The sequence below is a fragment of the Aulostomus chinensis genome, chromosome 7, assembly GCF_037954235.1.
Source record: "Aulostomus chinensis isolate RoL2024-O1b breed Wild chromosome 7, RoL_Achi_v1.0, whole genome shotgun sequence".
Lineage (NCBI taxonomy): Eukaryota > Metazoa > Chordata > Actinopteri > Syngnathiformes > Aulostomidae > Aulostomus > Aulostomus chinensis.
Window position 1 is genome coordinate 14,839,293 of NC_141326.1, and position 22,026 is coordinate 14,861,318.

At 43.3% G+C, this 22,026-nt stretch overlaps 1 protein-coding gene across 2 annotated transcripts in view; it reads left to right on the top strand.

Moving 5' to 3' along the window:
• Positions 1 to 19,072, top strand: part of smpd3 (sphingomyelin phosphodiesterase 3) — a 58,019-nt gene extending 38,947 nt beyond the window's left edge. Inside the window, exons 5-10 of one of the 2 annotated variants that reach the window (XM_086208664.1) lie at positions 5,055 to 5,130; positions 8,316 to 8,477; positions 9,222 to 9,311; positions 11,960 to 12,023; positions 12,535 to 12,703; positions 14,699 to 19,072. In XM_086208664.1, coding sequence (XP_086064790.1) covers positions 5,055 to 5,130; positions 8,316 to 8,477; positions 9,222 to 9,311; positions 11,960 to 12,023; positions 12,535 to 12,703; positions 14,699 to 14,800 — 663 coding nt within the window. In that variant the 3' untranslated portion in view covers positions 14,801 to 19,072. Of the gene's footprint in view, positions 1 to 5,054; positions 5,131 to 8,315; positions 8,478 to 9,221; positions 9,312 to 11,959; positions 12,024 to 12,534; positions 12,704 to 14,698 lie in introns of those variants that run through there. The other variant, XM_086208665.1, reaches the window with a different exon arrangement.
• Positions 19,073 to 22,026: the final 2,954 nt, after the last annotated feature.

Consider the following 22,026-nt stretch of genomic DNA (forward strand, 5'->3'; position numbering starts at 1 on the left):
GGGTGGAGCCTATCCCAGCTGACACTGGGCGAGAGGCAAGGTTCACCCTGGACGGGTCACCAGTCCGTCGCAAGGCCATCAGGAGCACTTAGGAGCTCAGTATCTTGCTCAATGATACTTGGACATGGTCACTGGGGGAAGTGCGCATCAAACGAGCAATCCTTCGGTTGCTAGACAGCCACACCGCCTCCGAGCCATGCCGCCCCCTAACCATATCTGATTTGGGGTTAAATATAAGTATATTATCATTCTTCTCATCCGTCAGCAGAAAGCAATTAAGTGTTACGATGGATGTTTCCTATAAAGATAAATGAGAGATATTTGCTATCTATGGAATTATGGAAGTTAAAGGTATGAAGGTAGTAAACCACAGGTTTCTGGGACAAGTAACATAAATCAATGATTCACCTTTTTTTTTTCCCAAAAAAAAAAGTTAATTTACTCACTGAAGGCACATTTAACAAAATTGACCCTTTATCCCAACCACTCTTAGAAAATACTCCTTCCATTAAGAGTAATTGAATCAGTGCCTGAAATCTATAGGCTTTGCTATAAGGGGTATTTCCTGTCTTTTTAAGGGTTAGTCTGGCATTAGAATCAGGCTAATTAAGCTAATGTTGTATTATGACTTTGAAGGTTTTTTGTTTTTTTTCTCCTACTGAGCTCTGCAAAGAAACCAAGCCAAAATAGCCATCCCATTATTGATAAACAGTTTCCATTTGTCTAGAAGACAGCCCCCCCCCCCCCCCCACCTCGGTGGGAGGCTGCCAGTGATTCACAATAGAGATAAACACTCAATTATTTCTTCATTATTGTGGACATGAACTGACCTTAATTGGTGAAGACTGTTTAATTTGAACCAAAAATACAGCCGGACCGTGTGAAACCTCACCATCGCCGCAGTGACATCAGCCGTTACAATGACTTCCAATGTCAAGTGTGTCACCTCGCCCTGAGAGTCAAGCAGCAGCAGCAGCAGATTTTTAAGATTTAGCCGCATTGGGACAATTTATGAATAAAGAAAACTGAGGAAATCAGGGCGTTCTAAACGTCATGACGTTTAATAGACACGTTCAAGCCTCTCTCCCATTGGCCAGATAAACTCCCAGCTTTGTCGTTGATCCTGGTGTGGCAGCCCCACCTGGACCGTGTTGAGTTGTAGTTGTGGGCTCTTAGTTTCGGTCCTACAACTTTGTTGTGTCTACGCACCCCTGAGTTTTGCATCGTTCCTTGTTTTTGCTGTTTGGTCTTGGAGTGAATCTCTTGTGTCCTGTCACTTGATCAGACCTCACCAGTCAGGGCTCTGTTCCCACTGTGTGTTTCCGCTCAGCTCCTTCCCCCCTCCTGCTCTCCCGCCCGTTTCTTGCTGTCAGATAGGTTGAGTTCATTTTTCAGTTCTGATTATCTGATCAGCTGCTTGCCATTTTGCTCCCTGAGAGTTTTCCTCATTCTCCCGGGTTTTGTTGTTTTTGGATTTTTTGCATAGGTCTGCTACTGTTCTAGTTTCAGCTCTTGCCTGCCTCTTACTTAAACTTCCTCAGCACTCGGATCAAGTAACCCTAACATAGACACAAGTATTTATTGGCTTCTACTGCAATCGGCATTGGCAGTAAAAACAGTAATTTCCGGCCAACCTACGATGAGTGGTGGCCATGTGATATTGAACGTGATGCAACAGGAAAGGCAACTTCTCGCAGTGGGAACGGGATCAATCAGCTTTTTAAAGCTGGTTGGCCTGGTTGAAAAAAAAAAAAACTGGGTTAGATGTCTAGACCCCAATCTACAAAACTGGCATAACCAAAGTAAATTCTTGCAGGCACGAAGAGAACATACAGAAAGATTCTCTCCTTCTGCTTGTGTGAGGATTTTCCCACCGAAAATGCAACCAGGCCGAGGTTGGATAAACAGCACGATTCAATCTTCATTTCTTTTTTGAATGCTCTTTTCTAGCAAGGTGTAATTGAAGCCTAATTCTGTATCCCTGGCCAAAAAAAAAAAAAATCCCTCCTTGATGGCGAAGGTGCTACATTGAGAGTCGAGTAGCTCTTGTGATATTCCTGTCCAAGGGTGTCTCGTTTTAAGCGGGTGTATCTGTCTTGTAATAGACGCACTCCAAACAGATCCCTTCCACTTCTGTCTAACCACCCCACAATCACCATCTCCCCTTTCTCTGCAACCTTTCATTCCTCCTCCTCATCTGTTTGCATCCACCCACCAGCACTCCAGAGCTGCTGGATTCAGACACACAGGTTTCTGTCTCGCTAAAGGACTCTACTCTCATGCTAAAGGTGTCTGATTAAATCTCGATTGGTGTTGGATTGATTGCAGCTTTTCCAACACTCTGCTCCCCGGGGGAATCGAGAAATTGAGGTCGGCAAGAAGCACTGAAAAATGTATCAAGTGTGTGACGACGTGATGAAAACAAAAAAAAAACGACAACAAAAAAAAAAAACCCACTCGCGCCAGCTCTGTGTTCAGCTCGCTCAGACTGACTTACATCTCCAGCTCATTAAAATCATGTACTATTTCAAACACGACTGTCAAGAAGGAAGAACCCCATCAATCTGTATTTGTCTCTGCTTCATTTGACAACACAATTTTTCCCCAAAGGTGAAAGCTGACTCCCAGCCAAATCTCTCAATGGGGCATTGTATGAAAACAATGGGCAGTATTGTAGAGGCCGTGTGCCCCAATTTGCTTTCTTTTATCAATTGCAAACCATTTCCCCCCCCCCCCCTTTTCTTCCTTTTCTGGTCAGAGTCCATTGTCACGCTAGCAGCCCTGAATGAATGTGCAAAATTTCAGTTTTACTACAACATGACGTCCACAGAAAGACATGAAACGCAACATGTGGCTAGACCAAAGTGCCAGCAATGGACAGGCACACAAGGACTTCCCAGCCAAAAATACAATTTAGGATTTAAATAATATTATTTTTATGATAAAATGTAAATATTGCATTACCTCTAGATTGTTTCTGAAATCCCTTAACCCTGCATACAGACTACCCTGACTGTGCAGGAGTATCATAACACAGTTTTCATGTAGCAACTCATGCTGCATATCATTTGAAGGCAATCAAATCAGACATGCGAGTTATGCTACACTCTCGAGGTGTTGAGTCAATGCAGTTGTTCCTGAAACTCACCCAAAAAGGTCCAGACAATCAATATCTTATATGTCCATATATCTCATGATGTATGTACTTATATCTCATGATATCATATATCATGAGATATAAGTACATATATCTCATGATGTATGTCCTTATATGTCATGATATATGTCCATATATCTCATGATATGTGTCCTTATATGTCATGATATATGTCCTTATATCTCACGATATATGTCCTTATATGTCATGATATCTGTCCTTATATCTCGCGATATCTGTCCTTATATCTCATATCTGTCCATATATCTTATATCTGTCCTTATATCTCGTGATATATGTCCATATATCTTATATCTGTCCTTATATCTCGTGATATATGTCCATATATCTCATGATATCTGTCCTTATATGTCATGATATATGTCCTTATATCTCATGATATCTGTCCTTATATCTCATATCTGTCCATATATCTTATATCTGTCCATATATCTCATGATATCTGTCCTTATATGTCATGATATATGTCCTTATATCTCATATCTGTCCTTATATCTCGTGATATCTGTCCATATATCTCATGATATCTGTCCATATATCTCATGATATCTGTCCTTATATCTCATGATATATGTCCAACAATGTCCATAAATGCCCGGAAACCTCTGTAGCATCACTCACACCAGCAAGTCGCTGTGATCATTCCAACTGCTCCTCTGCTAGAGTCATTATGGTTCCTTCTCATCATCATTGTTGGGTATGTCTTCTGGACCAAAGAGGTGCACAAACACGCTGACAGCATCAAAGCATCACAGGTAACTATTTTAATAAAAAGGTACATGTTTTATGCCAGCAGCGACAGACAAGTTGCTGAAGACGAGTAGACAGACCCACAAAAGAAACTCAAAAGTCTTTCAAGAGGAAACCCAAACTGAGCTACTTTCATGGTTTGATTGACAGGTGAAATCTCTTAAGTGCAGAAAACACAGACGGAGCATTGAAATATAGAAACATGAACCAAAGATACACCTTTAAGTAGGAGTAGATATTTCCATTTCTGAAGCCCACCTAACAAATATCTCCTGATAAATAATCGAAGCACAAATGTTTGCTGTAAGCGCTCTACCATTAGAGAACCATCAGAGCAGAGAGGGAAGAGTGCACTCACATCAGGCTTAAAAGACAAAAATTTACATTTTCTGCATTTTTAACAAAAGTTTCATTGTTCATTCAAGATCTCTTTGAACATCTTCCGTGCAAATGGGATTTTTTTTTCAAAGTAAACATGTTTCTGGTTCAATTGTGGTCTTTTTCGTGTTAATTTCGTTTGTTGTTCACTGTGTCTTAAAACAAAATGAAACTATTAAGGTGCTACCTCATGTTCACAAGAAACAATATCCCTGATCTCTATCTTAATTTGATAAGTGGAAAATATTCAAGTGTTTTCTGAATTTGCACCACAAAATGTAATAATATTTTAAGATATTTCAACATTACGGTGATGGTTAGGTTAGGAAAAGATCATGATGGAGGGGCGTCCTCTAACCCCAACCCGTACAATTTTTGGGTTTGCTGGTCATAATCATGATGGCCACTAGAGGGCATCAGTCACAAGTAGGCTTAGCAGGTGCTTCTTGTTCCAAGTGCCTGACAAGAATCCTTCACTTGTTTTCTGTATATTCATGTGGTACCGCTTTTTCCCCATCAACTTGAATCGCCTGCTCTTCATGCTGGTCCTGCTCCACTACTGTCATTACACCGGTGCACTAATGGCTCCCAGCAGGGATCAGTGACGTTTCTCTTGCATCATCTAACTGGTGGAGTCGTCACCTTCCGTGATTTACACATGCAAACACTCTTGTTGAGTGGGTTTTGATGTTGCTTGTTTGAACGTGGCAGTTGAACATGGTGTTGTGTTTGTCTCCGGCTTCTGCAGGTTCATGTGGGAAACTCCCATCAGGAGCAAAGGGTTGTGGGATATCTCACGTGTACGCACCTCCACGCCATAGAAGGTACAGTTACGGAGATCTCCTTCTCTTCCACATCACGCTCGTGATTTCCGTGACATTGCCGGTCATTCATTTTCCAAGGCAGTTTGTACCAGTGGGGAACATCTTAGCTCCACGCGCCTGTGTGGCTCTCACTGTTCAGTCTCAAACATCCTGCTACACAAGTAGCCATTTGTGTGTGTTTGCTTCTCTAGAAAGCTGATAAATGGGTGCATCAAAACCCCTGCATTCTTCCTCCTGCTGTTCCCATGGTGACCGGCTCAAGCTGTTTAAGGCGTCACAGCCCTATTTAAAGCCTCCGGTCCCAATGCCTCCCTCATTTTTTACCAGAGAAATGTCACGCCCCCGTCCCTCCCCGTCTGTTATTTTGGGCTCCTCCTACGCTTAACATGGTTCTAAATATAGCAGCGGCAGGGTTGTTTCTAAAGATAAATCAAACATAAAGCCTACTGGGGGGGTAAAAACAGGACGAAGCAGCAAGGGGAAAAGGTGGGAAAAGCAAAAGCTCTGATTTTTTTGTCAAGAGGGGAGAGTTATTTATGTGAAGAGCCCTCAACCAGCACAGACCTCCGTCACAGTGGTCTTTAATATAGGTACCAGGTTCACCCTTGACCCAGGCAGCACTGGTATTCATCCATCTGACTGACGTACAAACTTATCAAACAGCAGCTGCAGATGAAAAACGAGCAACTGGAAAAGTGCCGTCAGGTCCTTGAGGATGTTTTTCATGTACTCGCCCACACACCTGTCATGACAACCTGCCATTTGTGCTACTAGCAGCATCAGTAGCAGCAGCGGGGATTTTCATCAACCAGAGATCCGGGTTTGTATCAAAGTCTCTTTCGTGTCAGGTTTGGCGGTGAGGAGGGAGGTGGACCCACATGCAAGACAACAGCACAACGCACAGAAATAGCAGGTTAAATGAAAAAGATGAAGGACAGCAAACAGGGAGGCAAAAACAGGCACAGTTTAGGAGGGTGAACGTAAAGATTAGACGTGACTGAAACACAAACTCAGCTAATCACACAACAAGAAACAGGTGGGACAAGAGGAGGGCAGGAAGGAGCTGATGGGATGACGGACTCAAAGAACACGACTGAGACTAATTAGCTGACGAGACACAGGTGACTCACTCAGAAAAGGCGGGAAACTGACAAAAACAGGAAGTGGAAAGCAGATGAAGACACAGGAGGGAAGAGAATACAAAATAAAAGAGAAACTGAGTAGACTATCCATCCATCCATCCATCCTCTTCCGCTTATTCCTATTAAGGGTCGCGACTGTCACACTCACAGTCACACCTACGGTCAATTTAGACCAAGGGTGTCAAACTGATCCAGTAAAGGGCCGGTGTGGCTGCAGGTTTTCATTCCAACTGAACAAAAGCAACACCTGATCTAACAAATGAGCTGTGAGGACACAGCTTGGTTGATGTAAGTAGAATCAGGTGTCGCTTTTGTTCAGTTGGAATGAAAACCTGCAGCCACACCGGCCCTTTACTGGACCAGTTTGAGACCCCTGATTTAGAGTATCAATCAGCCTCGTCCCCTCTTGATGTCTTTGGACTGTGGGAGGAAGCTGGAGTACCAGAGAGAACCCACACAGGAACAGGGAGAACATGGAGACTCCACACAGAAAGATCCTGTGCCCGAGCTGGGACTTGAACCTGGAACCTTCTTGCTGTGAGGCCACAGTGCTGACCACTGCACCACCATGCCACCTCCTGAGTAGACTAATTAAACCCTAACCACACATCAAGGAAACACAGAGATCCAAACCAAACTGAGGAGTATTTGAGGACACAACAGGAAAAATCATGCACATCTTCTGAAAGCCCAGGAGGAAATAATTATGTCAGGCATCATCGTGTGGCATGGTGACTTGTACCAGTGTTTATTAAGTGAAAACTGGATCCTATACCCATCAGAACATTAACTAATCAGCACCATGAGTGGGAACACCAGGCTGCGACAGACTCTGCTGCCTATGAAAGGCTGCTGTGAAAAGATTAGAATGATAGGTACTTTCAGGTCTGAGTAGAACTGCTACTAGGTTTTCTTAATTGAAGGGGAGATGTAAAAAGCCATAGTTGCAGGTACAAACAGGGTTTTCACCTCATGTTTGACACCTGCACCGGGGTTTTAGCTACATTTTTTTCCAGATATTCTAAATTTATCTTCGGCTTTCTGGTTTTCTATCATTGTATCGCTAAATTTAAGCAGCAGAACTGATAGCTGAGGTTCACATTTGAGCTAAAGAGAACCTGTCGAGACTTCCAGCCTGTAGGAAGCCTTGGAGGCAAACGTCTCCCGTGTTCCGTATGTGGAAGTTGATTGGTGCAAGGATCTAACGCTATTTTAATCTAGATTGGGGGGGGGGGGGTTCGTGGAGTTACAAATATAAAGAACAAGACATTCGTATGAGCACACACACACACACGGACCCACAAAGCAAAGATGCCTCTGCAAGCTCCGGTATTCGTCTATCTGTGTGATCCAGTAACACAAAGATATATTTTCTTTAAAAAAAGAATCAAACAGTCATTTCACAAGTCCTTGAGAAGGAGCTGAGAGTAATCAAAGCCAAAGCCACCTACTCAAACACTAATATCTTGACACCTCTTTTGTTTCTCACACTCTCAACTGTTCAGCTGTTATTTCTCTCACCTACCGCCTCCCTCTGTTCACCTCCTCTCATCTCTCCCTACCTCCAATTTATCTGCTTTCCTGGCAGGAGTAGACAGAGGCGAACCTTGCCAGAGCAAAACAGCACCAAAAGGGACTTAGTCACTAAAAGTAGCAACATAACTCCGCAACTTACAAAAAGATTGCTTCTGAAGTACCCGAGAGTTCCGGTTCGTATGTTTTTTTCGGTATAGAACTGCTCTGCGGCATATTGTACCATGAGGTGATTTCAGGCAGAATACTTTAATCCCAGATTAATAAACTTTGTTGGATCGCTAAAACCAGGAGGCTTATTGTACTGCCTGAGATCTAAAATCATAACATTTCATATCAGAGTGTTTATTATCTTCTTTACCACACTCTTACACCATGGCTTGTTATATCTTTTGATACAGTTTCTGTCCCTTTTTTCCCCCTTGTTAAAAAAAAAAACAGTTTAGTTGAATACTCGAGTGGTTAGAGGGTCTAAATCTCTCTCTTTCACCCCCCCCCCCCCCTCTTCAGGTGATGCTTCTGTGCGAGGTGAGCAGCTGGACCTGTTGCTCCAATGGGGGGCGGAGTTTCGCCAATCCTCATCCCAGCCTCCTGAAGGGGAGAAGGTGCTGGAAGACCTGGTGGCCTTCGATGTCCTACTGGGAGATCTCAACTTTGATAACTGCTCCTCAGGTACGCCACCATCTCACAACAACTCACACACACACACACACACACACACACACACACACACACACACACAAAGCATGTGAAACCATTCAAATATGCTTTGGTTTTAGAGGGATTCATCTCAGTTTTTTGATAAAATCTTGTTCTTGTGGAGTTTGAACACACGTATTATAAATGGCTTTGATAAAAGCCTCTGCCAAATGAATGTGGTGTGATATAATGTTTAAAAAAAGCAAGGGAGTGTGTGTGTGTTTGTGTGTGCGTGTGTATGTGTGTGTACACTTTTATGTATAAATCTAGAAGAGGATTATTGTGATTATCCAGGAATGTCACCCAGTTAAACCGCCTCGATCAGCCTTTATTCACGTTTCATAGCTATTGTTTTTTTAAATTTTCAGTCTTCCTTTGACGGCACATTTTAGAAGAAAAAAATTACGTGACTACAAAATCCCATGCTCAGTTAAATGAATATCACATATTTCCCCTGCTGTACGTCTCTTAAACAAGAAATTAAAAACAATCTTAAGTTTTACTCCCGTCTAATGAATAAGGAGCAACAGTGGATGGAATCCTGTGGTGGAAGGATGTATTCTTCATATTCTAGCCTGATATTAACTCGTCACGTTATCATGAATGAATGGACAAATATTAGAAACACATTCAAACCTGTTCCTGAGCAGGATTGAAGAAACTGAGCGTCCGTTCCAAGTGTGTGTTCTGAGTGTGTGTTCTCTTGTGTTTCTGCAGAGGACAAGTTGGAACAGCAGCATGCACTTTTTACTCAATACAAGGACCCATGTCGCCTGGGGCCAGGGGAGGACAAACCATGGGCTCTGGGTAACAAAACACAGTCACACACACACACACACACACACACCAAAACTTCATCTACTTGTGTACAAATAGTATAACAGTACATCTGCATGTCGGTATAATGCATGCAGAGCAGACCATAATCTGTCTCTGTGTGGCTAAATCAGTGGGCTCCACTGCTTGAATGAAAATACACTGAGTACAGTGCTGATGGGCATTAGTGACGTCAAGACTGGGGGGTTTTGGTCTGGATATGAAGCGTTATTTAGGCCAGCAGTATTTCGGGACAGTGTGGGCAGGGCGGAGAGAAGGGCCTTGTTCAATGAAGGGCTTATTTATGTGGACAGGGGGATTTTGTGCAACTGGCCAAGGGAGCAGATCTGTCTTTCCCACTTGGTAGACGGGAGGGGAAGAAGACGCAAGAAAAAAAAGAATGAATCAATGAAAGAAAGAAAGGGAAGGAGGATTATCCCATTTCATGAAGCTTATCCAAAGAAGATAAGACCTTGATGAACACAATAGTGAGGGGGGAAAAAAAGAAAGAAAGACAGACAGGCAGAGAGCCAGGCCGGCTATTGTCTGACATCGTACCGCAGATAGATTTTTTAGAAACTGCACTCAACTTTGAGAGGTACATGAGTGTAATGCCACAGTTTAGGCCTCAAACTAGCATTTTTTTTTTGTGGATATTATGAGTCCATAAAAGTTCCTAGCTGGATGTAAAACATCACCCTGCTTCAAAGTCGTTTGAGAATGAAGTGATTGGACTTAAGAAACCAAGAAGGTCACAAGTTATTTCTGAGCAGAGTAAATTAAATTCCTGACTGAAGAGGGGCTATCCAGTATGTTATCAAAGTGGCAGTCGGCCATCTTGAAGATACTGAGCATAAATAATGTAACCCAGCTGCCATGCCTTATAAATTAGATTAAAACAAGATATTTTAGCTCAAAACTGTCAATTACTGCCGTGTTATTTGCTGTAATAATCCGTTGTAGCCAGAAAATCATTAGAAGGACAGCAGATTGGCAAGTTTTCACGAATCAGTGTGAAGAGTGCAACAAATTGGAGGATATTTATGGTTGGCCAACTGAACAATTTCCCAGGAAAGAATCTGGACCGTGTTTGTTCTGCTCATTTCTGGTCGAGTTGAAAAATGATTAATGACAGTTTTTTTGGGCAAACTTTAATCTTGAAGTTTTTTTACTGTGTACACATATTAAGATACAGTTTCTTACGCTCTTGGCCTGATAATATTAGCTCGACCTCCAAGGCTTCAGCAGCAGCAGCAGCATTCAAAACTGTTTACTCTTGTCTATGGATGTCAGCGGTCTAGGTAGCTCACCAAACTGTGACACGCACATCAACGTTCTACCACTCTCCGGTGAAAATAATCTTTTAGCAGTAACACATTACTAGTCGCATGTTGCTGCCTAACCTTGTATCAAGCCTGTTCCAAGGCTTGTGAATAGTGGCTGTGCATCAGATGCCCACTTTTTTTTTAAAAGAGCCCACAACACTGAATTGACTGAGTAATTTCAGAGTGCTGCCCTCTTCAAGCGCTTCATTTTAAATCCATTATCTACAGTCCCACGTCCTCCTTGTCGAGAGGATCTCCGAGTGCTCGTCCTCTGTGGCTGTCGCGTTTCACTGGCTGATGATAGAAGTTTGGGACCTGAGAACCGTAAACACGGAATCGTACACTTGTCCATCAAAGTCAGCTGATACAAAGAGGTCATCTACACCCAGCTGACTGTTTGTATGGATCACTTGCAAAACAATCCCATCTGACACAACAGCCCTTTTAGCTAACCTGTTATCCAGCGCTGCCAACCACGTATTCAGAATCACAAAAATGTGATTAACCCCTGGAAGGAAATTAATTTGTCACTAGAAACTAGCCGTCCTCACAAACAGGAAACAGGAGGCGAGGGAGTGCTCTCTGCGTGCAGATGTACACAGCGGCCCTCAGGTATCCATCATGCAGTAGTAGCGTCCCTGCGATGGCTGTGAGCTCTACTTTTCAGTGAGTATGTGACTGCGTGTTGTTCGACGACGGTCGGGGTGGTGTCATGTCAGTCCTGCAGCTCTACTCTGCTGCACCACAAGCTCACGCTGGCTCAAAAACATCTGTGCACGTGCCCGACCTGACATTTAATCAAAGCCTCTGTTCACGTCCACATGAATAAATGCCAAGATCTGGGAGGAAATAATTGCCCACCCATTTACTATAGTAAATAGGTGGGCAATTATTTCCTACATAAATACTATACTATACTATAGTATAGTACATGGTTTGATAAATGAGGACCGCTGTTTCTCCTGTAATTAGAATAACATCTCTGTATTTACCGCCATGATATGCCGGTAAAGAAAGATGATCAATATCAGATTTTGGATTTAGAGGCTGGACGGCATTCAAAATGTCCACGAACTGTCTGGTACTCTAGAAAAGCAACTCTAGAAGACTGTTCTTCATATTTTTGCATATAGATGACTCTTCTTCTGAAATGTTAGTCACAGCCATAACGTTGCCTATACCACAGTCTTCTGGTGGCGTCAGTCGCAGTGTGCAAGTGTGTGTGCGTGTGCGTGTGCGTGTGCGTGTGTGCGTGTGCGTGCGTGTGTGTCTGCCTGCACTCTTTCAATGCGCCTCTCTGCTGTCATGCAACAGGTACACTACTGGATCCCAGTGGCCTTTACGACGATGAGGTCAGTTCACCGGAAAGTTTACAAAAGTAAGTCACACAGAAGCTCAGTGGTTAGTTTCTGTCATTCCAGTGACTCACATGACTCCCCAGGAGACCGGTCCTGACCTTTAGCACATTTTGACTTTACAGGCCTCATTTACCTCCTCTTGTTGCTGCAGCAGCATTCAACACGCTCAGCACTGTGTTGCCCGTAGAGATCTGGCCGAGCCAGTGAAAGTATTCTGATATTCACATTCTTTATCCGCTGGTTTTGCTCTCCGCTGTCTCCTGAGAGGAATATCTGACTCTAGTTTCACCAGCTAGAGTCTAACTGCACCTGGGCAGGTGGTGTAGAGAGAGCGTTCTCTCAGAAAACAGTGGGTACATTTAAGAATACTGCTAGAAGTGAATATAATTCCCCAAAAGAACTGGAAACGGTTGCTTTATTTCTCAAATTCTCTCCTTGATGCGTCTCCTGTGTTAGGCCCGTGTCCAGCTGTGTGTCTGTCTGTCTGAACTTTAACCTGCTGATTCTCACACATCTGTAAATGTCTACCAGAGTGATGGAGAACGAGGAGGGGAGGAAGGAGTATCTGGTGTTCCCTCCCAGTAAGAGCCAGTGTCCCGCCAGCAGTCAGAAGGGCAGGAAGATTCCGCTGAAGGGCAACGGACGCCGGATTGACTACATCCTGTACAGCGACGAGGGCCTGCAGCAAGACTGGAAACTGGTATGATTTAGAGCTCAAGTCCTAAAAGATATATTTAGCTCACTGTCATCAAATCCCACGAAAAAAATGTAAAACAAATAATAAGTAATATTTCCGTGCATCCATTTCCTGACCCTGATAGAAAGGTGATACGCAGTCTTTCAATTTCGAAGAAATGAAATCTTCCCGTAATTCAGAAGACAAAAGACTGAAGGAGATCCAGAAAAACAAGTTTTTTTAGAGACACGCAGAAGATGAGAGGCCAAGAGCAGCAGACAAGTCCTGCTAACGTCGCTTTTGCATCAATGTTCCCATTTTAATTTCTACAATTAAACTCTGCTGATAAGTCTGCAACCGAAGCCAAATGATTGCATTTCTGTTTGTAACGACTTAGTCCCAGAATTCTATTGAAAATGGGAGCAGCGGTGAAAAAAGCTGGCGTCTACCAGCTCAGGATCAGTTATTTCACTTCACAAGAGAATGTTTGACTGGTATAAAGCCTAAAAATGGATGTTTTATTACAAAGCCTTGCTTCTTTAAGTTCAATTATAAATTCAAAAAAAACTCTTTTGGTAGTCTTGATAAATTCAACAGGTGTAGAAGGATTGGGCTTAGAAGGCAAAATAGTGCTTGACGCTGGGGAATGTAAATCTCTCTACCTGCAGACCTCAGTCTGGTCCTGTGACCCCCCCCCCCCCCCGCCCCCTCCACCCACCCACCGTGTCCACCACTGCTGCTGAATTGAAGGACAGAGACAGAAAAACAGCTTCTGTTAGCTGGTGGTTCTCCAGCCTCACCCACGTTCCTTCCTTCCTCCAGCGCTTGTCTATTCCCAGAGAGCTGGGATAGGAGCAGGGTTCAGGTGTGCCAGCACTGATGAGGCCAGGAGCCTGGCCTGTTTTGCATCAGAATTCGAATGAGACAGACCTGAGGAACCTTCCTAAAGAAGCCGTACTGCTGTGCTGGCTCTTAAGTCCCACGACTGGAGGACTTCTAGTCTAATAAGAGGGAGGGAGTCACTGCTGGAGTTTTCACACGATTGGATTTTTATACCGGCAAAGATGAAAGGAACAATGATAATAATAATCACCAGTCTGATGATTAAATTTCAACCTTGTCTTTACTGTAAACACACTTTTAGTAGTTTTAATCTCAGTTACATCACCTTACATCACCAACCGCCCCCCCCCCCCCCCTCCCTCACTCTCTCTCTCTCAAACAGCCACCTGGTGCCACCTTGTGCCAGAACATAGTTACACCATTTCTTCCTCCACAAAAACACTCCTCAATTGTGCTGGGGATTTTTTTTTTAAACAAAAAAATCCCTGAAAAACAAAATCCCCTCTAAACACGTCTATCCAGATGATTCACGAACACTCAGGACCCTGTGGCTCCTGACAGCTGGGTCGACTGTCTCCACTGGCGAATATTAATATACTATAATAAAATGCTTGATGGAATAATTTGATCCTACATAGTATTACCTCAACTACATAGTCTTTTCGTGCAAAATCCAAACATTGCCAGATTTCACCATCCGCCACACACTCTGATGTGTGCAGGGTGTGAGGGCCCTCCGGCTGTTTGTACACAGGCTTTGGCTTAACTTGTGGGGTGGAGGTATGCGCGCCATCTTAATTTGCACCACTTGTGGTAACAGTGATGATAGAAGTCCTAGTAGTAAAATACTTAAATTGAAGACCAACATTGGTACTGAGAAGTATCAAGATTGGTATTTGTGGAAAAACTTGTGGTACTCGTAAAGATCCCTACATGGCCAAAAGTATGATAGTGTGTTAATCATGGTCAGGAAGGGGAATGTTAATGTCAGAGCACGCAGTGACATCCCAGTTCTGTGTTCCCAACGCTGTCAACATGGCGATGTCATCACGCGCAAACCCTGTGGATGTGCACTGCATTAATAATTGCTCAAACAAAGTATACTGAAGCCTGGATGAATATCAATCATTTCAGTTCCTTTATGATGATTCATGATGACGTTTCCTCCTCCTGCAGGAAATGGAAGAGTTCAGCTTCGTAACGCAGTTGGCCGGCCTCACCGACCACCTGTCTGTTGCCATGCGATTGGCCGTTGCCACCGGGGAGGAGGAACCTTAGACTGACCACCTTTGCTTTTAAATATATATATATATATATATATATATATATATATTACTGCCATGGAGGAGCGACAGATGAAGATGAAGTGTTTACAGATGAAGACGGACACAATAGAGTTTCCTGAGAGGGGCAGCAAAGTGGTTGATGAACCGCTGGTTGAGCAGTGATGGTGGATGCACGAAAACTACAGTGGGGGAGGGGAGGGTGGGCAGACAAGCAGGGAACTCTGTCTTTCTTGCTCTCTCTCTCACACACACACACACACACACAAACACACACACACACACACACACACACACACACACACATCAGCATTTTAAATGTTGAATATGGCCTGGCCTCTTTGCTCTTCTCCTCTCCTCACAGTCAAAACACTCCCCGTCGCACTGCATCCAAAAGGGGTTTCATTTACAGTGAATTGTTTCATGTAGCCAATTTACACTCACTCCTCTTATCGGATCTGTGTAAGCTCTAGTGTAAGTAAGTTTCTGTCTTTAAACGTTGAACTACCTTCAGGGACAGTTGGATCCTTTAGTGACTGTATATAAAAGAAGAACATGTGAAGCAGTGAGATTGAAGCTCCCGACCAACCGGCCTGAACGTCTGTGTCATGGTGTCGCACTCCTTCCTGAGAGGCTTATCGGTCAGTTTCGTTATCAGTTACCTTACCTCTCCCAAGTCAGTCCCAGGAAGCTCAACAAGTGTCTTTTTTTTCTTAAAAAAACAAAACAAAACAAACCAAACCACAAAAAAAAAAGGATTTCTAAAATGAGAAAAATCATTTCTATTGTCGCCACACCTTTTTATAGGGAGTTTAAATGCCTGTTTAATACTATTATGGTATGTTTCTTAAGAGTTATTGTATAAAGGGACATGGAATTGGAGATGCAATGTGATGCTTGTAGCATGTTTTACAGCTATGACTGATGTCTTTTAAGAAGGTCAGTGACATAGTTGAGGCTTTGCCGATGCATGATGGGAAACAGTTTACAACCATTATATAGCGGCTTGATCCATGCTTGCTTGAGTCTGGATGTCTGATGAGTCAAGAAATATTTCACCCTGAAAAACACACGCACACACACACACACACACACACACACACACACACACACACACACACACACACACACTCAAACATGTCATGTATGCCAGTTCTGCATGTAAACTCCACCCAGTTGAAGACACCTAACACACGCGTATCACAGAAACATGGGGATGCACATAGAGCTGCCACACAGACAGATCTCTGGTGACACCGGGATATCTGGCAGCCATTAGAAGTCCTGACATGAAAACATTTGCCTTTGAGAGAGTAGACGCTGTCATCGAGTTAGCTTGTGAACCGCTGTAGCTGTCTGATCAGCGAGCCACCGCTGTTTTGATGTGAGCTAGCTAACGTAGCTAACCTAGTTTTTTTGTTTCAAACACAGACAGTTGTCTGGTGGACCACAATGACGACAGCCATATTATAACGTCCTACAAAACCTCGCCATTAGAGAAACATTTTAAAGAGCCGAGGGGCGCATACACCTCTATCAGCGAGCCACGTATACGTAGGCATTTGAATTTGCACACTCACAGAACACACTCAAAAATAGAGGTACCGGTGTACCTACAAGGGTACAAACTGCACACCCTCCCATTCACTTTGTCCACTCTTTGTTTGCCTGTTTTGTTTGATTTTGTCTCATACCTCCATTTTTGAGTGTGAATGTTCTAATCTATTGTAGATGCTGCGGGGCTCCAGATAAACTGCTACCACTACTAACGTTTGATGACATATTACATACCCGCAGATCATCGGAGGTGAGAGTTACGACACAGTGACAAATGTTCAAATGTAAATTATAATGCCGGTTAAGTCTGATTGCATTGTGGCGCGTAGCTGCATCAACACATCAACACATCCCCGTTTGCGCGGCGTTTTGGTGCGATATCTGCAGTCAGGCGTGCGCTGTGCAAAGAGATTGTAGTTGCAGAAGGTGGGTATTTATGTTGAGAGAAATTCAGACAGGTTTTATTACTTTTTCAGTTATGTGCTACACATCTGCAGATGTAGGTGGAGACACGGTGGAACATCTGGGTCCATATTTCAAACAATTGTGCTGCTTCATCTGCCTCCAGCTGTCTATGTTCCTCTTCCCGTGATTCACAGCACAGTGATTCATGATCAGGAAATTACCTAAAGGTCCGTGTTTCATTTGCTGGTTGTTACATTTCCACAGAAACACAACCCTACACAGGTGAACTGGTCTCAACAAGTAGTGCAAAAGAAAAAAAACAACAATCTTTTCATTCTGATCAACTGTGATGTGAACTTGCTTGAGGTTTTGAGTCTGGTGGCCTCACATTATGATCTGTTTGGAACACGTGAACCTTGGACTCGTGGTTTACATTTCTTTTTTAAGTTATGTCCAAGCTCATCTCTTTGAAAAACACAAATTGAATAAATGTGTTTATTTTATTTACAGATCTGGTTTAATTTCCGTAGTCTGATTCTGACACTTAAGGGGGGCCTCTGAAGTTTTCAGTATAAATGTGAGGTGTACAAACGTGCATACAAATGTAGTGCCGCGTGAGTGGCTTCAGGAGATCCCCCCCCCCATTGAGGGTACTTGTGTTCAACTGTACATTTTTACTAACGCTGTGAGTCCACAGGCCACCTGGCTGCTCTCGTTATGTCTCGTATTCTAATTATTATTAAAGTTTGTACTTCATCTTGTAGTTTTTTTTCTTCGTTTGAGTCAGACTCTCTTGCTCACCACTGTGGTAAACTTCTGTGAGCTCAAACCCTTGAAAGTTGTGGGTAGTTGTGTCTAGAGACTCGAGATCTACAATGAGTTGCCACAGTTTCTCAGAGCATCTGTCTTCAGGTCAGTTTCACCGGTGGAAGAAAATCCATTTGTAATTTCTCTTTGACTGTGTTTGTAGTTTTGCATATTTCAGTGACTCAAAGGCAGTGTGTCGGACAGCAGAGTGAAACGGTTGATTTTAATTTCATAAAGCGTGTGTGTGTGTGTGTGTGTGTGTGTGTGTGTGTGTGTGTGTGTGTGTGTGTGGTGAGTTACAGACCTGATCCAGGAACAGTTCACTCACTCAGGCTGTCCGTAGTTAAATGTTCAAAATCCATTTTACATAAAACACACAGTTTGGAATCATTTGTGTCTCGTATGTTGTTGGTGTTTTGGGGTTTTTTTTGAAGACAAAATTCCACAATTACTGTTTACAACTGTGTGAGAAAACACCAGATTTTTACTGAACTTGCTGCTGTTCATTTCTCTTTTCCAACCACACACACGTACTACGTCCAACTCAGATGGAAGGTGGTTCACGCTGGTTTACCAGAACATTTCATTATCTACGCTTTGGTTCGGTCTGGTTAGGTTTAGGAAATGATTGTGATTTTGAGTTAAAATGCGCTTTTGTTAAGGTGGCACGTGTTCAGCTCACACTGGAGCCTGAGACATCAGGACCTAGGGTGAGAACGGGATGCTCGTCTCCCTGCGTGGCCTCTACTGCCATCTGTTGCAGGAAATTATGTTGTTTTTTTGTAGTTTTAGAAGTCAAGTGACCGGGATCCTGGATCATCATCTACAGGGGGACAGTCAGTGTTTCATTGAGAGGGAGAACAAAAACAGTGTTTGTAGAAATCAGTTCTCCCTCCTTTTGGTTTTGATGATGGATCAAACCCCCCCAGGGAAGGTCTGAACCTCAGACACCTCCAGTAAAGTTGCACAAAGCCCTGATGGCCGTCTGATTCTGGGATGAGACAAGCAAATATCTTTATTTTACCCCTCAGAGGTTGAATGCAAACACTTTTTTAAACTATGCTTCAATTTCAAGGAGAAAAAGGGCATTTTCATTTTAGAAGATTTAGAAGCTTTTTGTGAAGGCTCACTGGGATTTACAATCGTATGTTCTCTTTTTTGGTAAAATTCAGTACATTTCAAACCTTATATGGGAGGATTGCTACAGTATTCTAGAGTCCAAGGTACAAGGCAAATTGTGGCTAAGCTGTTGATAAATCTAAATGATTTCAGTTTTGTTTGTTTGTTTGTTTGTTTTTAAATTTCTGATCTCTGAACATCCCCCCATGTCCCAGCCAAACCAGGGCAGGAATATTCTCCGATGTTCTGGGACACAGCAGGTCCGTGTTCTTTGGTAGCTGAACGTCCTGTAGTACTGCTTCAGGCCTGTAGTCTCAGTAGACGCCAACCCTCTGATTTTCTATCATGTCTGTTTTATTTTATTGGTTTATGTCTTGTTGGGGGGGGGGGGCCCTCTAATTGGGGTTGTCCAGCTTGTGATGTGGCTGGGGGCCGGGGTCATCTGCTTTACTTGTTCGAAACTGCTTTTCTTCTGCTTTCTAAAAAAAAAACAAAAAAAACCCAAACAAAGCCGTTTTCCCTCTTAATCTGTGATTTTGTGTTTTTATTTCAACAAGTGAGTCATTCAAGAGAGCCAGAGTTAATAATTAAAGGTCCACAACTTCTCTCTCGTTTGTAGGAAGTGAAAGAATCTTTTGTCAAGTTCTGCTTTTGTGAAAGGAGTAATCCTCTCTAAATTTGCATGTTGGTACTCCCCACCAAAATTAAATGTAAAGCATGGAGTTTTCAAAGTAATTCCCAAGAAATCAATTAAACATAGTTACACGGTCCCTTAGTAACCCCCCAAAAACCGGTTAATGCAGTATTTCCAGATGTTGTTGAGTTTAACACAATAACTGGGCTGAACCGGTGTTATAATATGTCAGAACTGTGTCACACATCCTTCTGCTGACCGCCTGAGATCAGGTCAACACCTCCACTTCCTCCTCCTGCTTTACCATTGAACTGTTTCAAAAATGGCAACGATACTCAGATTTAACCGTGCTAAAAATATCGAGCAGCTGTATGAGTCAGAACAATTCGGCCCCAGATGTAAAACCCCCCCCCCAAAAAATGCATAAAGGTCACCTGCTGCTGCTGCTGCTGCTACATGCTAAACACCTTCAGAGTGCGTCTTCATCCTGTAATGTACCAGAGAAAATCACTCCACCGACACCTCGCAGGAGGCTGAGTTTACTTGTCATCCTGGAACAACCGCCATGTCTGAGGATTTTCAAGTCACACAAATGATCAACAAATGTGTGTTGTGCTGCTAAATACATGAATTATCAATTAAAATCTGGAAATATTTGTCTCTGGGACACTGAAGTAGTTGAAAGCAGAATTTGATGTCATATCATCTTAGCGTGCTCCAAGCAACCAGAAAGCCTGGAATCCCTGCTCTCTGCACCGATGCGTGGATGTAACCATTCCTTTCCATGAACGCAGTCAGACTGCGAGTCGCTACGCTGAAGAAGAGTTCGACACCTTTGACGTTCAACACGCTGATGTGGCGAAACTGGCTGATATCAACAGAGTCCCTTTCCGTAGGAATTAGGACACCTCCTGCCCCCTGGCATGATGTTGGTATCATTTGCGTCTGCCACACCAACTTCATCAGCCTCCATAGGAAACGTAGCTCCTCTGGTTCATTTTTCTACTTCCCTTGAGGAAGGATACAGCTCTTGCCTGACATACAGCTTTTCCCACCTCTCTCCATTTGGGAGGACTGACATCCATCTGATGTTCTGGAGGGTTTATTGGTGGTATATCAGGTGGAAGGGCCATCTACTTGCATCTCTGGCTGTCGGTGTGGATTCTTATAGGTCAGCTTTGAGATCTTTCCTTGATGTTGTGAGTTTTCCGCTTTTCTCCTGAGTGAAAAGACTCTTCACGAACTTGAGGGGATCTTTGAAGAAGCTTTATCTTATCTGCTCCTTCTTCTTACGCCTCCTTCTCAGAATCTCAGCTCTCTTCAACACTGCCAGGCAGACTTTGATTTCATCTTGCAGCAGGTTTATTCCCTCCCTCTCCTCCTCCGAGGCTTTTCTCCATTGTTCCTTCAGCTGTCTTCTCTCCTTCACCAGTTTCTCTATCTCCTGCTGTCTCCTGGGGTTCAGCGGGAAGGTTGCCTTCTTCCTCTTCTCAGCCGTTCCAAACCGGATGGCGCCATAGTCGTAAATCAGCTCTCCCATTTTCTCCAGCTTCTTCACTGCAGTTCCCTGAAGGTGTTCCAGGAGTTTGCTATCACAACACCACTGAACAATAGAAACAACAACTATAGTTGTGCAGGAGAGACGGAAGAAATGTATTCATTTCTTCCCCCCAAAAAACACATTTTCTATAACAGAAAATAATAGCATTAAATAATCAAGGATGAAATTAGTGAGTAAAGCTAAAATGCTATATGAGGCATGAATACAACACTGACATCAAGGATTGAAAGGAGGATGTTTAATCAAGATCCTTTCGGGAAGCGTCTTCATTTCATATGGCCTCAAATCCTGCAAATGACCAAGAACTGCTTCACGATCCAGCATCGAGAATCTGAATAAGGTCGACTCCCAATGTTCATCACTTCTTCCTTGTAATATTCCATGAAATTGCGTTAAGCGTCCATTCACTTTTCAGATACTTAACAAACAATTAGCTACACATCTAAGAACCCAGTGCTGCCAGGTTGGTTTCATCCAACCAACCAAATAACAACTTCCCCTGTGTGTTGATGACATCATTGTTCCTGGAAACTTTTCAGAATTGCCAAACCAGTTTTGCTGCTGTGCAGTTCTCCTTCCCTCGTGCTAAAGGGTGTAGTTGTGAATCCCGATGATGTGAGTCACTATTGTAAATATTGTACTTGTATTGAACTTGTCTGTTGGTCTGAAATTCTGCCAGCAGGAGAAACCACAAGCCACAAGACTTATTTTCACCAAACTCAGGTGTAGAATGCGCGAAGGAAGAATCCCACGGAGCGCCACCACCACTCAGTTCTCTTCCTACGGTTCGGCCACAACCTTCTTGTACTTGATCAGAAATGCCGGGATGCTGTGATGGGTTGAAGCAGACGTGGTCAGCTCTTTACCAGTTTGAAGACATCTACAAGCTGATTTGAAGTCATCATGTCCACAGGTGGTTACAGGAGATAAACCTTATGTCCATCCGTCCATCTTTTAAAAACATTTTCAAGATTTAGCAGCTCCAGCAGGTAAACCCTAAATTCCTTTTCCCTGGCCACATGGACCAACTCTGACAGGGGGATCTTGAGGCATTCCCAGGCCAGCATGGTGGTGTAATCCATCCACCTTGTTGTCAGGTGGATGTGCCAGGGACAGCTCCCGAAGAGGCGCCCAATTG